Here is a 16,019-nt window from a genome sequence, read left to right on the forward strand (position 1 = left end):
CCTCCTGCAAGCAGATTATGTCTGGAGGTATCAGCACCGCCTGTATGTATAGTGTGAGTGAAGCGTGTTTGTTGTGCAAGGAGCGACAGTTCCAGGACCATATTGTGAGATTCTCTTTTGTTCGAGGCCGCCTATTTGCCATGATAAGAGGTGGTGGTTGTGCTTTCAGCGTCCGAGGTTAGCATGCTTTTGTCATCGGACTCCTGGGAACGCTGTTTGGTGTGCTTACGTTTACGCTTCGATTCTTTGTTAAGGGTTTCCTGAACGTATCGCTTCAGTTCCTGAAATTCTACCAAGAACTGCTGCATTTGTACGTGAGTTTGCAACAAATTTGTTGTAGTTGTTGTTGTACCGTGAGGTTTGCTTCTGGTTGTTGTGTCCCTGTGTGAACTGCAGTATCTCCAGGTGGTGTAGGTTGTGGTTGTGTGTGCCCGTTGTCTGGTGGTTTTTCGTTTGGGCTACTTATTTGCTGTTAAGTAGCCTGTACTATGGGTCTTGTGGTTCCCATAAGCTGGGCCAGCTGTTTTTCGAGGTAGGCTATTTTGCTGTCATATCTGTCTAGGCGTTGTTTAAGTTGTTTATGTGATTACCCTTTGATATTCCACGTTTTGTGTGATGGGTGTAGTATATGCAGGTTTGGGAGCCACAACCTCCGCCCAGCTTACCTTGGCTGGTGTCTTTTGGGTGTGTCCATGGTTACCGCCGATGCTTTTGCCACCTGCTGCTGGCGAATTGTTGTGGTGGTTCTTCTGCTGAGTTTGTGTTTGTGCCTTGTTCCTTGGTGGCGTTCGGGGTCGTTGGCCCGGGGACCGCGAGCGCGACCGGGAGTGGCGCTTGCCGTCGCCCGACTTGTAGGCTTCTTCTTCCTCTTCAAAGCAGAACCAGCGTATGTTCTTCGTCCTCTGTGGGTGGTTGTTGTTGTCATGGGGGGTCTTGTGGGCGTGGTTGGCCTCCTGTTGTGGCTGTCGAGGTTTCATTGGCTTAAGTCTCTTTTTGCAAGTTGGGTCCCCTGTGGGATGGGCCTCCCCACACGAGGCGCAACTAACAGCGCATGGGTGCCCATCTGTTGGATCTGTCAGTCCACACAGCCAGCAAATATGGCGGTCCGGATTTGGGCAGACGTACGTGCGGTGTCCTTTCTCTCGGCAGACCTTGCAAACTTGAATTGTGGGTCTGAATGGGTAGCAACGGAGCTCCCCTCCATAATAATAGGCTGTTCGAGGTAGTGTGGGACCGAAAAAGGTGATGGCTGCACTTTTGGTTGTGCTGATCATTCGGGCTGTGATGATCTCTACCCCTTGCGTTCTCACTCGGAGATGGGCCATGAGAGTGTCCGTCAAGGTGTTCATCGGTACACCGTGAATGACCCCCCTCAGTGTGTCGTCTCCGTTTGCAGCATAGGCGCGGACGGCGTGGGCCCTGCCGTTCAGTACGAGCTTGCGTATGAGGCGGGCTTTGTCCGCAATTTCCTCGTGTTTGGTCGATAGAATCGCTATGTTTGATACAGGATTAATTCTAAGGATGAATTGGTCATCTTTGAAGCTTGCTTCACATTCCTCTATGATTGCTTGTGCAAGCGACGCGGGAGTGAGAATGTTCCTCAGAGGGAGGCCCTGGTTCGGGCGAATGACGATATTGTAATCGTCCCTCGGCAATGGCGGTAGTTTAGGCAATTTCTTATAGGTTGGCGTGCTCGTCTGAAATTGGTTTTGGGGCCTCGCGTCGCCGCGTCTCCGCTCCAATGCCTCTTGTTTACGTTGTTTGGTGGATTTCACTGCCTGCCAGTTAGCGTTCTCTTCTTCACGGGAGTAAGAGTTAGCGTCTTGACTCACCGAATCATATAGTAGTCTTGAGCTTGCTCCATTTGGTCGTCCGCTATTCCACCCTGCTGTAGGTGGTGGGATTCGCGCTCGGTTGCCGTGTCGAGAGCCATGGCGCTCGACTTTCACCCCTCCGACATTCGACACTCCACACTTCCGGCGCGGGAATCTCCGGCGTCGGTGAAGCTGCCGTCAGCCCACCGCGTCGGCGTTGCGTTAGCGTTCACGTGGTGGCGAGCTCTCTGGAATCCTCCTGTCCTTCCAAGAACTCGTAGGTCCACCTGGGTGACGTCCAGGTGTTCCTAGGAACTTCGTGAAGCTGGTGGTAAAGTTTTCCAGGCGTTTTCAAGCGAAAACCCACTGAAAAATTATGAAAATGCAGAGCGCGAAGAGAGCACGTTGGTACTACTTCGCGCCCCCTAGTGGCTCCCCCCTCCAAAAGTACAACTTCTCTGTTAGATATAAGAAGGGAAAGTTGCATAGCAATGCGTATGGTTTGAGCAGGCTAATTTGAATTCTGCGTTTAAGGGTCCCACCTAAATTTTAGGGTTACTATTGCTAATTTTGTTAAGCCAAGATCCCATCTCGTTTAGCAGGATTCCCTCCATGATTTGTCAGCACGAAATTGCTTCAAAAATTGGCATAGCGAAATGCAGCATTTTTCGTTTCTACACTTATGTTTTCTTTGAAGCCTAGCGGGTATAAAGTGGGATCCAAGGTACGTCCTCTCGGCGCGGGGCCGTGTTGTGGGGTTCGTTTTGCAGTTGCCTGTCCTTGTTGGATGTCTTGGGGCGATGACATAATTACACAACTGGTCGCTGCTAGCCAAGGCATCAGCCCCATGGCCACCAGCCGTTCTCTTCCTGCCCAGCAGTTGTTAGCGCTGGACAGTCGAGATTTTCCGGGCCATGGAGGCGCTGTTAAAAACGGTCCGCTGAGGTGCAAGTTTTGCCAGCCAGTTGCGACAGCGGAGTCAACTTTTCTTGGACAATGCGCCACGTCCGCCACTCTGCGTCGCGGGATTGCCGAGATGAGTTCGACGAACCAGGCTTTGTGACGGAACCTGCCACCGCCGATCTTGTCTGCTGTGAACAAGGGAGTCCCCAAGAGAACGTAGTTCGAGGCCCCTTCCCACGCACCGTTCCTGACGTCCGCCCCGAGTTCTGCGAAGACCGTTTGACCTCGGTTGAGGACCGTGAACCTGTGCGGAAGTGTGTAATCCCTCGCGCAAAAAGGCGGCTCGTCTACGGTGCCTGGTCGGCCGTTTCCCTCACCTTGGCATCGAGGGGGGACCGAGTGTTTATAAACCGCTGTTGTGCGGCTGCTCAGTGTACTTTCTCTCGCAGTCATGCTATACTGATGAACTGCAACGTCCTTATGTAGATACTGTAAATAAACCCATATTCCTCGTTCTCGATGACCAGTCCTTCCCTTCAACAACGTCCTCAGCATGGATAAGTTGGACGACGGCATGGGCCAGCTATCATCTTATTCATGCCCGACTCCAATCTTGACAACTGGTTACGAACGGTGAATTGACCCCCCAATCCTCACAACTGGATGTCAGCGCTGGTATAATCCTCAAACTCTTACAGTGCATTGGCGCACTCGACTACGAGGTCGCGCCAGACGGCATTTAGCTATCACAGTGGCGCCGCTCACGACCTAAAATAGTCGATGTTGTGTGACTTAAGCTATTCTACCAGCGCTAAGAAACTTTGGAATTTGCTTCTTTGTTGGTTTTGTTTAACAAGTGCCTTTTTTGTTTTTAGCTCTCCTGTTTACTTTGCTGCATCGGGACGATGCTTTTCGAGAGGGGGGCATTGACGCGTATACCTGTCTTTCGTGTGACTGCTTTTCACTGCTACTGCTCAGTGCGGGACGCGCCCGCACGTATAGGAAATTTCTCGAATGTTACCAATGGTTCTTTTTGCTGTCGTCACCGATCCCTGTGTAATATGATTTCATGTAAGCACGGCGCCAATGGTGTAGAACTTTCTGGAAGACACGCCAGCACCAGCAATTACTCTGGAACCTTCGATGACTGATGTATAAAAACCGATGCGCTTGACCCGCTGATCAGATTTTCGCCGATCACCGACTGCGCTCGCCGCTGTCGCCGTTCTTTGAGTGTAGCGTATTTTAGGGCACAAGTTCGCCCAATAAAACGCTAGTTTCGTCATTTAGTTTCGCTCCTTTCTTCAGCATCACTACTACGTGACAATATCATACTCATCCCACTTATTCTAAATACATCGGGGGCTTTACCGTCTATTATTGTACATCCTATGCTATGTTAACGCATAATCTATCGTCGACCGCAGGCTCCCTACCTCCTATGTACGTTAATTATGTGCCCTTCACACTTCAGTAGTTAGGTACAACTAAGTCATGCTTTTCACACATATCCAGCAGCCCATATCTTCCATTCATATCTCCTAGTATAAGTGTCTCGCACCCTTCTTCTAGCTCATTATTGTCACTTACTATGCATTCTACCATTTTTCCCCTCTTTGGCGTATGTTCCTGTCCACAGATATACAAAGCCAAGGAGTGTCTGCTCCCCTGCCACTTTCCCTTTAAGCCACAAATGTTCCTTGCATTCCTGTTTGACCTTTTGCCAATTCATACTTTTAAGAATGAATGCTCAAACTCCACCCCCCTTTCGGCTGCCCTCTGTTCTATTGCAATATTGCAATGCATAGTCAGGATTAAAGTGTGTTTGCTCCATGTCCTTAATACGTCTCCACAAAGCCGTACAGCATCAGCTCCTCCTGCCTTAGCTGCCACTCCATTTCCTCCCATTTCAGCCTATTCCTGCTACCTTGCATGTTAATATACTCTATGTCTGAATTGGCTTGGCACTGGTGCTTACATCTCTCTTCTCTTACAGACTCATGAAATCTTGGTGCCTCTCCCGGTCCGTCTTTGTCCACATTGGTGGTCTCTTGGCTCTGGATCCCCCCAAAAAAGCTTTAGGTTGGTGGCCCATTCCCTCCTGCCCATAACACCATTGTCGTGAATGCCATTCTGTGCAAAAGGGTGGGAGCCGCGCTCACACACGTCCCAGTTTACCTCCATTATCCTGTACCAAGTTGTTGTTTCAGACCCCTAACGACACGGTTAGCCTCAACCACACTCCGTTCCGTTTCACTAGCCTGCCCCTTGACCTCTGGGATTGTGCATATGGTCACATGCACCTTCGCAGAGGCCTCTCCGAGTTTACACAACCAAACCTCCTTCTCTTGAGGTTCTGGCTCCTTCCCTTCGGCACATCGTTGAGACCAGCATGGATAATGACAAGGTTTTCATCCTCCATGTTGTCTCCTACCACCTCCTGGGCTTTGGCCATTGCCTCCGTCATCCACTTTCTCAGCGGGAGAGTGCTATCTGGCCCACTCAACCTTATTCTAGTACTCTAGAATGTGTATACAAACCATAAATGGTCGCGCCTTCACAGATGGGTGCGAACTTATAACAGTTCAGAGAGAGAACCCAGTACGACTTATCAGAATCGCATTTTTGTCAGAAAAAGCCCAATTCTGCCCAATCACATGAAAGCAACTGCATGGTCCACCTGCCGAACCGTTATAAGATAGTATTTCTGTGGTCTCATTTCCAGCAATGTTTTGCTTTGGTACCTGCCTCTCTCGTCTTTTTGAAGGTGGTGCCACTACACTAGAGAAAGTGAACAGCCAACTAGGTACCACAGGGCAGGCATTTTGGGAAAACTCAGGGTGTGGTGGGGCCAAAGCAGGAAAAACAGCGTCCCACTATGGGACAGTGTGACCACGGCAGTAAATGCGCTACATGTCCTGCCTATAATGTCTGGTTACCTTACCTTAAGGCAAACTGCAACGACATTTCACTTTCACAAAATGTTTAACACGAAAGCGTTAAGGAACCTGTGTCACAGAAAATCCAGCGTCGACAGAGTTTTCCGTGAGAGAAAAATACAGTATATATTTAGGTATATATGTATATGTGCCACGTCTGCTATGACATGCAGTATATGCGGGTTATACTGCCACACCATTGTATCACTAACGTTGTTCATACCTTGTTTTACATTCTTCACAAAGTTATTCCTTGGAATTTCGAGAACGAGAGCCTACAAAAAAAAATGTCATGAAAGAGAACACCGACAGCGCATGCCTTTTATGTTAAATCTTCTCAGACTGAAATATTAAAAGTGCAAAACAATAACAGAAGATTGGCCCACGCAAGAGGCCGTATTTCTACCAGAAAACTCGCCTTCGTGCATAGCGTTCGCTGCCAGCATTTCCCGGTAAACATTACAGTTACATAAGCTGCAGCTACCGGGAAGCGTGAAAAGCAGTCAGGGATCTTTGAATGCTATCGCAAAGCTTAAGTGTCCTCCAAGTTCTTAGTACAAGCTTGGTGAAGCCGCGTTTTTGTTCACGAATAAAGGGAAAATGAGACATCCACCCGTTCGTAGCAATTGCTACGAACGGGTGGATGTCTCATTTTCCCTTTATTCATTACTTCTCTCCACCTTGCGGGTTTTCGCAGAACTACTACGTCAAACTCTTGCGTTTGCTTCGTGTTGTCGACAAATTCGACTTCGTTCTGCCATCTGCTAGCCGCCTGGTTAGCTCAGATGGTAGAGCGGCTGCCCCGGAAAGGCGGTGGTCCCGGGTTCGAGTCCCGGACCAGGACGAGTTTTTCTTCAACTATGAGGCTTTTCTTTCGAGGAACCCGTATGGGTTTCCTTTGTAGCAATTGCTACGAACGGGTGGATGTCTCATTTTCCCTTTATTCATTACTTCTCTCCACCTTGCGGGTTTCCGCAGAACTACTACGTCAAGTTCTTGTTCACAGTACCAAAGCAGACGACGCATGCAGTGGCCTCCAATATCGTAATGACGCGCCGGTGCAATGTCGGAGGCGACTCTGTAGCCGCATTCAGTGCACACTCTTTCAAAAAATTGGCTGAATGCTTAGCTTGGATAAGCCTGGAAGACTGCGAAAGCAATACCCTTGGCTGCGCCTTGGTTCGGCTGATGGTGTGGACATGGTTGCCCTTTGTTAAACTTATGGCTATACATCATCCGACATAGCGCAAGGCAGCGCGCCGACCAATGTGAGGAGCCGAGCTGTAGCCCCATTTATCCTCCTAGCGTGACGTCACACCAGTGAGCGCCCTCTCTCGGTAGCGCCGCAGCAGCGGTGCGCAAGGCTTCGCCTCCACCATCGATGCCGCGAGCTGGGGCCCCATCTCTCGGTCAGGCGAGACGTCACACAGTCACGTGACGCGCAGCTGTGTAAGGAGGCGCCACGACCACCGATGGGCCAAAAGTGCGAGTAGTATTGCTTTCGCAATAAAAGGCGACGGGCATGATCACAATGTGCAGCTGCCACACTGACACCAAACCGGGAGAAAACCAGGAAAAAGAAGCAAAGGGCTCGCGAAGGCTGTCTGCGTAATATGTGCCCTTTTCCCAAGTTGCAGATAGGCTTTATCATGCGTGCATGACACAAGGAGTTGTTTGCAAAAAATGTGATGACACCTGTAGTGAATGCGAAATCATGAATGTCCAATTGAATGCCACCGAGCGGTCCTTCCGAGTTTTGCATTGCGGCTAATGTTTGGGTTAATGGTCGTTCCGCCCACTGTGCATTGGGAGAGTTGACGATGGTGGATTTTGCTGTCGGCCTCTTCATTCGTTTTCCTGCGTTCTTCCGCTCCCTTATTTTGTCTGTGGCGTACTTCCGTGGACGGCCATGTCTCGCTATGTGAAGGTTGAAGCCACTGACAATGTAGATGCTTCAGACTATGGTGGTATGTGCTGCTCGAGCCAGCAAGCACTCTGTGGTGTCAATGTCGCATTCTACTGACATGGTGTCGCAGCCAATGGGAAGTTGGGCAAAATTTTTTTCACTGCTACAGATGCCGCTGACTTTTTCGCTCAATGGTCCGTTTGATGCTTTTGCATCAAAAAGCAATCCTTCCGTCATGTTCTCCATTTTTTCTATGTTTATTTCACCTTGTTCATAGTCAATATCTTTGCCATTTTAACCCCTTCAGGCATCAATTCCATTGATTTAAAACTTACTGTCACCACATTTCTTACATCTTCAGAATCGTAAAATGCGTACACAGCTGCAGAAGTAAGAATTCTAAATTCTTTAGTGAGATTTTTAAATTTGCAGACTATTGGACTCCATGCGTAAACTCACTACAGGAACATGATATGAGAACATCAACTATTTTATGTCTAGCCATTTGAAAATCATGTCTGATACAACACATTGTGAAAAACAATGAACGAAGTGAACCAACTACATAAAGCAACATACTCACAGCGAGTAAAAATATTTGCCCATCTACCTTCCCACTCATACTAAAACATTTTTTGAATGTTTTTCAACCTTGCAGCACAATTCCAATCAGCGTTGTTTCAAGAAGTATGAGACACATTTAAATATTGCGCTCATCAATGCTATTGCTGTTCATGCCCAATCTTGGCGTACACAATTGTGAACACAGCACCTGAAAGGTTAAGCTCGTGTTTTATCAGCATCTACGATCAAAAATTTCAGTGGTTGCTATTTTTTGCACATGCACAACGGTATGCCAGGGGCAGAGGGCTTCCTTGCAATTTTGTTTGTAAGTCAGCGCTCATGTTGTCCATGTCTTTCTTACATTCTGTGCCAGTTTAACTTCTCAATGATGTACCAACCAGCCCAAACATCTACCCATTTGGAATGTACGCTCTGTTTTCCTTCCTCCATTTCCGTGATGCTTCCTGGACGCAGTGATGTCACAGAACACCTATAAAGTGATGTTTCAGAGTCTCGCTGCATTTGACAATGCTCTTTCCATTGGAGGCGTTCTTTACCATGCCATGAAAAGCGTGATGATAAAGGCCACTTTGTTCGTGTGTGCCTGACCTGTGCAAGTTTAGTTAGTAGGCAAACATTTACTAATCCCAGAGCATTACTTTGTGTAACACTAATGCTCTGCTACCACTGTAAATGCATGCTTTGCAGGCGACCTTAAAAGGTAAGGGCACGCTAACCTTTTGCACTACACTGTTCACAATTAGCTGGTTGCCAAATGCATATTTGATGATTGCATTGTCTGCCCTCCAAAATGTGTTAATTCTTTCATCTGCTTGTCGTAGCTATTTTTGCTGAATATACCCGCCCACTGTAATGCCACACAAGCGCTGTGGGTACTCCGATAAATAAATAAATAAGAGCCACTTTAAATCAGTGTTAAATCGTTGTGTGCCGAATTTAGTGGGCACTTAACGAAAGGGCACAGAATGTGATTGCAGGAGCTTCCCTTTTTGAATATTGCACCCAAATTACAGCACCACTGAGACCGCATTACGTCATGGCTTTCAAGTTTATCTTTGTGTTTTTGGAACATTTCTGTGCAGAAAACTTGCTTAGTCTGTATATTTTTTAATGTCATTTAATATACTTGTTTATCAACAAAGTTTTCCTTAGTCTACAGCAAACGCTGTCCAAATCCATGTCATCACAGGCAGCTAGTGCAGAACGACCTATATGTAGTTCAAACAAGGAGAAGGAAAACGGAGGGGCTCAATTTTTGTTAATCATGACCAAGTAAAGCCAGCAGGCAACGAAACCAATGAAAGCATAGGGGCTATGCTTGGTTGAATTTGAAATGCAAAAAATAATGATGAAAAGGGGAAATGAAAGTGGATGAAAAAATAAATTGTAGCTGGTGGGGACTGTACTCACAACCTTCACATTGTGTGAAGGCTGGGAAGCCTTGTCTGGCTTACCAGCTCTGTACATGTGGTACAACTGTTCAAGAACCATCTAGATTGTCTTGGTATTCTTTAGTGTTCCTTTAAGCTTCAACAAGCAATGATAATTTTGCCCTCATCATGCACTCAACGCTACCTAAGAACCTTCTGCTTAGTAGACATTCCATGGTGAACAAGGGATCCTTATGGACGCCAAAAGGTCTTTTTTTTTTATTTATACTTTGGTCAGTGACCTCCTTCATTTTCAACAATGATTTTACCTGACCAGACAGTATTTGGTTAAATTCTTCACTAAATCTTAGTAATACAATGAAAATTTGGACATTTAATTTTCATTTCAATTTGATGAATAACTTGGCTAACAGATGTGCCCTGTTAGAAATGAATTAATGGAGTTCACTGCACAGCAGTACACTTAATGGCAGATTCATTTAATGCATTCATGTGGATTGAAAGGGAAACAATGAGTCATCACATTTACCCTCAGTCACCATTATAGTTGATAGGAACAATGATTGTATACTGTGCATACAATACATGAATAGTTATGTGTGCACACATGATACATGCTTATTTGCACACAAGGAACTCGTATTTGCTACAAACAAAATAAAACAATAACCAGGCAACCAAATCAGCAACTGCAGCTAACTGCACATTGTTGACTTTAAGGCGTGTTGTTTTGAACACAACTCTCTTAAAAGACAATTTTGCATCTGCCATCTCAAGCTGACTTCCTTGTTTTGTTTCAAAACAGTGTGCCCAAGAGTCAACAAGCACTGGTCACATGACCGTTGGTTAGTGAAAAACTACACGCAAGCTGAAGAAATTTGCCTTGACACATGTTTTGAGCAAAACAAACAGAACTTGGCAATAAGGATAACAAGCTGGGTTTGTGTTCGAAGGATGAGTCTTTACATTGGAATGTTTTCTGTATTTGTGTAATCTCCAAAATGTTCCAATGCAAAATGCATCCTTTCAACAGAACTTGAATGCAAACTGAGGAAATGCTACATTCTTGTTAACCAGCCAAAAAACAAAAACAAAAGGAAAGCAAACCGACACTGCAGCCTACTCTGCATGAAGAAAAGTGTGTGACCAGGCTAGTTGGCTGGGTTGCCTATTCAGAGCAGTGGTAAAAATCCGAGTAGCAGCTTGACACACCCACAATGCATGCATTTGCAACATAGCACAACCACAGCGCAAAAGAGATCACTGTTCCGTGAGGTGGCTGCAGGGGGAACGACTTTGGTACTTTGTCGGGATGTTACCAGGGTAACTGCAAATTGAGGCGAGAGAGCCCTGTGGCACCAAGAGCACTGCACTGATTATGCTCAAGAAAGTGTTCTACCACAACAGCAATGGGATGAAGACACTGGCTAAGGCATCAGCTCACATTTGTTGATTCGTGTGTGTTGAAGAGGTGACCTGACTGGTACAGCAGCTTCCATGTGCCCATTTTTTCAGCTGAATGTGTAGAGTCAAAGCTGATTTGCAGCAGCAAACCAAAATGAAAACATCACTTACATTATTTAATTTAAATCTGCAGAATTAAAATGCAACCAGCAGCAAGTGTCCAGCTATAGCTACACCAACTGCATATACCGAAGTAGCATGCTGCCTGCAATGTGCATGCACATCAAGGCAGTCTTCCTTGGCAATCAAAAGCTGCCCAGCCATACAGACGTCCCGAGGAATTGAAATAATCAAAACTTGAGATTGTGTACATATGCAGAGAAAGTAAGCCAAATCTTTACATCACTCCAACCTGCCAAGCCAAAACACAATGGGGCATTACACAAATCAAAATGATGATCACAGGCATACAGTTATCAGGAATTGTGTAGCTAAAAACTTACTTGCACTTTGTCCACGAGTTTTAACATCAGAAGGTACTTAGTTTTACCCCCACCCCCACCCCGCACATTTTTGTTTTGAGCAATATTTTCCTAGCGCAAACACTCAAGCCACTGGTAGATCGCGTGCTTTCTGGAAGTGAACAGAGGTGTTGAGCAAAAAAGAACTGAACAGTGAACAGAATTAGTCAATGCCACTGCTTATGTGCCCACAGTTGTTTCCATAAGCACAGACAGACAAGTTAAACATGCAGCAGCCCCAGTGCCTGTACTGGTTATCTGTGTATTTAAGGGGCTTCACTAGACCAACAAGTGGCCTTGCTGGAACATTACCACCCGAGATTATACCTAAGTTAACTGTACCTTTGTAAGGCATAGCAGAGTATTTGCTGCTGCAGTATGTGGAAAGCATGGATAAAGGCACTAAAATTGGTCCTCATTTTTTGCCAGTTGTTACCCACTGGGTCGACTGATTCAGCCACAGTAAATGGGACCAGAATGCACAGGCCACTGTCGTGCTCCAGTTATAAGACTGATTCTGTAACCTGGCTCCATTGAGTGCACAAAATCACATGTCTCATGCTATTTTGGTCAAACTTGAAAGATACAAAAAAAAAAAAAAAAACTGACTGAGTGATGCTGTTATAAAACAGGAAAGAAACAGCCAATACCTAGTGACAGCCATTGTGGCACACATCCCAATAAAACTTGCTGCAAAGGAGCCATTCGATTTTTCTTATCTGAAAAGCCGGGATGGTGAATTTCTATGTACAAAACATAAGGGGAAACACTGGACACATGGGAACCTTTTGTAACACAAAAATAAATAGGTGAAATGGAGAAATGGTCCTTGTGCAATACTGTAGGTGAGTAAGAATAAAATAAAAAGAAGGAAACCGAATAACTAGTTGGTAATTTGGTGGCTGCCTTTACAAAACCGCAAATTCTTCACAGAAAACACAAACAATGAAAAGCACGGCATAAGGACCAACAATGGCAACACCCACTTTCTTAAATTAAGATGAATACAGATAAGCTTGTTGCACTGTTTGATGCTGCAGTTACACTGTGCTCATTGGCTCGTCCACATTTTTTGTGCACAGGGAACCAAACGAAAGGCTCCCGTTTCCGTTTTGTCAACCAAGTTGCCCCACAGTTCAGTTCAGCAGGGCACAGTGAAGGAAGTCTGCCACACACACAATCCGGCACTTTGGCAGTAAGCACTAAGAAGAGAACACTACTGTAAGACCACACACACATACCTGGCAAAGAAAAGAAAGAAGCTGAGAAAGAAAGAAGGTGGGGAACAGTTTCTAGGTCACTCATACAGGACATGACATCAAGTTCACTCGGAGCATGTAGTGCACTTTGAGGGCTTCACCACCGACAGTTGTCGCAATCGACATGAAGCCGATGCACTCAGTGCCACATGCTTCACAACTTGCACACCTCCTGCACTGGAGCACCCAAGCACAAATGGCTCACAAAACAATGATGCAGAATGCGCAGACCGGTGGCGGAAGCAGAAGCACTGAGAGCAGGTGGGTCACAGTGCTCTCTTGCCCTTGATTTTGTCAATGATGTTGCAGATCTTAAGAGCAGGCCCCAGCTTGAGGCCCATGTACTTCATCATCATGTCGCTGTTCAAGAGCAGCAATGCTCGGCCATCAATCTCCTGGAAGTATAGGGAAACAACCTTCATTATTTTAATTGGTGACAAACTACAAGGATGGTGAAGCCAAAATAATGGTAATAAAGGGGCAACAAGATATTATGCAGATTCCACGCACTGTGAGAATCGATGTAAGTGAAGCTTTCTGTGCTGGATGCTTTGTTTGACTATAATTAGCGGTGATGTTGACGGCTAAAGCTTAATTTCTTCAACGTTAAGGTTAGCTCACGAATGGTGAGTTGATGTTACAAGTTACCTTGCGTGCACCACTGCTCTTTGTCTGTGCAGTACACAGAACACACAGAAAGAGGTGTTTGCTTGAGGCATTGTTGTGCACCATATTTTATAACCTCTGAGAGGGTTGAGCATTGTCATTGCCTCACATGGCACATTGCATTGTGGCAGAAGTATTAAACTTGAATTTGATTATGGGGCTGTACATGCCAAAACCACATTCGGATTATGAGGCACGCCGTAGTGGTAGACTCCGGATTAATTTTGACACCGTGATGTTCTTTAACATGTCCCAAATCTAAGTGCACGTACGTTTTCTATTTTGCCATTGTTGAAGTGCGGCTGCCGCGATTGGGATCAAATCCTCGACCTGTAGCAATGCCATTCGCACTGGACGGATGGATGCTATGAGCGTCCCTTTTGGAAAGGGGCGGTGGGTTGCGCCACCAAGCTCTTGCTATTATACTGCCTAATGTCCTACCTAGATTTAAAAAAAGAAAGAAAAAAAGAGCACGAGCTCCCACAACTGAATTTCCTGACCCACTATTGTGAACTTTGCTTTTGTACGTCTCCGTTTTTCGTCTTTTCCCTACTTTTTCTTCCGCCAATCCTCCAATTGCCTCTGACTAATCTCTATTGGGGACATGTTTACTTTTCCTCTGCTCTCGCTGAACCCAAGGGCTTCAAGGAGGCCAATGGTGGCTAAATCGACCGCTGGGCAGATGTCTTCACATTCTAATAAAACATGCTCCATAGTTTCCTTAGCTTTACCACAGCAAGCACATGCTTCTTCTTCCTTCTTATATCTCACTTTATAGGTGCGTGTTATAAGGCATCGTGATCTCGCTTCGAAAAGTAATGAGCTTCCCTTTGAGTTATCATAAATTGTTTCTTTCCTCATTTCGTTTTTCCAGACACGCTAGCGATGCCGTGCGGATCTTTTCAGAAACTGGGAGGGGGTGATCGATTTCTCGCTCACGCGATTTCTACAGCTGTGTTGGCGACTCTTCAATATGGGAAAAAACAGTCAACGAGCGAAGGGCAACCGCATGTGCAGAGTGCCACAATGCACAAATCGTGTGATATTGGGAAAAGTAAGCCTGCACCACTTTCCAAAAGAGAAAAAAAGGAGGAAGTTGTGGGCAATCAAGCTCCGAATCGGGAAGCAACTGGGTGAAGATATGGTTGTATGTAGTGAGCACTTCAACAAAGGCGACTTGTTCGGGGGCCACTTTGGTGAGCATAATTGACTGTTGTGCTGCTCTTAATGATTTAATTTGGTTTTTGTGGTGAGCTGATAGTGAAATTTTGCCTTAAAGACGAGTTGAAGCCCTTATGAAAGCGGCTGAAGAGAAACACCATGCCTTCGCAAAAGATATTTGCTGCGGTCCCACGAAGCAAGAGTGAGGCCTCGGGTTGGCCGAAGAAAGGTTCTCATAGATACCGAAGGTAAATTTAAGTAAGCAAGTGTCACTGTTCCTTAAATTTTCTGCCTGCACTTGCGCTGTTTCGGTAAATACTCTGTGACAGTGCACGACGCCACGTCGCGAGCATTGCAAACTAGGGACCCTATTCCGCAACTGTTCGTAGTCGTTCTGTGTTAGAATGAAACAGGCGGTCAATGCACAAGGCGCTCGCTTTTTTTTACCGTAGTGGAAGGTGTGTACCGATCGGAGGTAGTACGGACGTGTTTCTGATTTTCTATTTGTTTTGTTTGGTCTTAAAGCATCTCTTCTATTAGAATGTTGCCGGAAACAAGGGCCAGGACTACGTACCTGAAGCGATCATTGATGAAGATTGCGCATACGAGCTTCTCTATAGCACGTGAAAACTCTGATCGTGCTGGAAATGGGGTGCGCTGGCATACCTCATCGTCTCAGTCATGTATTCTAAATCGGCACTACTGAAATGTTTCCGTGTTATCTGACATCTTTAACAAGCCCTCTGCAACTAAGCCGGTGCATGGAGCCATGTATCTCGTCATGAATGCACACATTTATTTTAAGCAGCAGCATGGGGGGGTACTGCACTTTGTTTACATCCAAGGGCTATGGATTAACTGCTTGGTGTCAATTCTCGTATAACAAGTATAGATTACAAAACATAAGGAAAAATAGTGACCTTTACGGCGCCAGTTACACTGCATACTTAAAGTTTTATAGTATACAGTGGGCCTCTTATGGCAGACAGAGTGACTCGACCTGGACAGCCGTGCTTGTCGTCTCTTGTATTCCACAGCATATTATGTGGCCAATGTTAAACGTAGCCTGTCTTTCTACAACACATATCTGTGTTTCCTTAGCAACGTCAAGGATTGCGCTTAGAGATACCAGAGGCCCGTAGGCCGCCTGCTTCTGGAGATGCGCACACTTTCGCATCACCTCCATCACCTCTATCACTGCCATATTGAAACATTCTCCGCGCTACCTATAGGAACTGGAAAGCGCAAATAGCCACAAAGCTAATGCGACGGGCGCAAAGGTGTTGATTTGACGGTCAACCGCTTCCGTACTGTCTACTGAACCCTGTGGTGTGCTTTAATTAATGCGGCTCTGCTTCTGCATGCCCTGCGTAAGTTGCCTGCTTGACATATTTGTATGGCATTTATTTTTCAGAAATAGCAGCAATGTACTGTACCGTACTTTGAAGTTAAGCTTATCCTGTGTCCCCG

At 46.0% G+C, this 16,019-nt stretch overlaps 1 protein-coding gene across 2 annotated transcripts in view; it reads right to left on the reverse strand.

The window, feature by feature from the left end:
* Window positions 1-11,097: 11,097 nt before the first annotated feature.
* Window positions 11,098-16,019, reverse strand: part of LOC142584566 (polycomb protein SCMH1-like) — a 389,046-nt gene continuing 384,124 nt past the window's right edge. The window contains exon 14 of one of the 2 annotated variants that reach the window (XM_075694672.1): window positions 11,098-13,117. In XM_075694672.1, the coding sequence (XP_075550787.1) occupies window positions 12,989-13,117 (129 nt within the window). In that variant the 3' untranslated portion in view covers window positions 11,098-12,988. The remainder of the gene's footprint in view (window positions 13,118-16,019) is intronic. The other variant, XM_075694674.1, reaches the window with a different exon arrangement.

The sequence above is a fragment of the Dermacentor variabilis genome, chromosome 6 (assembly GCF_050947875.1).
Source record: "Dermacentor variabilis isolate Ectoservices chromosome 6, ASM5094787v1, whole genome shotgun sequence".
NCBI lineage: Eukaryota > Metazoa > Arthropoda > Arachnida > Ixodida > Ixodidae > Dermacentor > Dermacentor variabilis.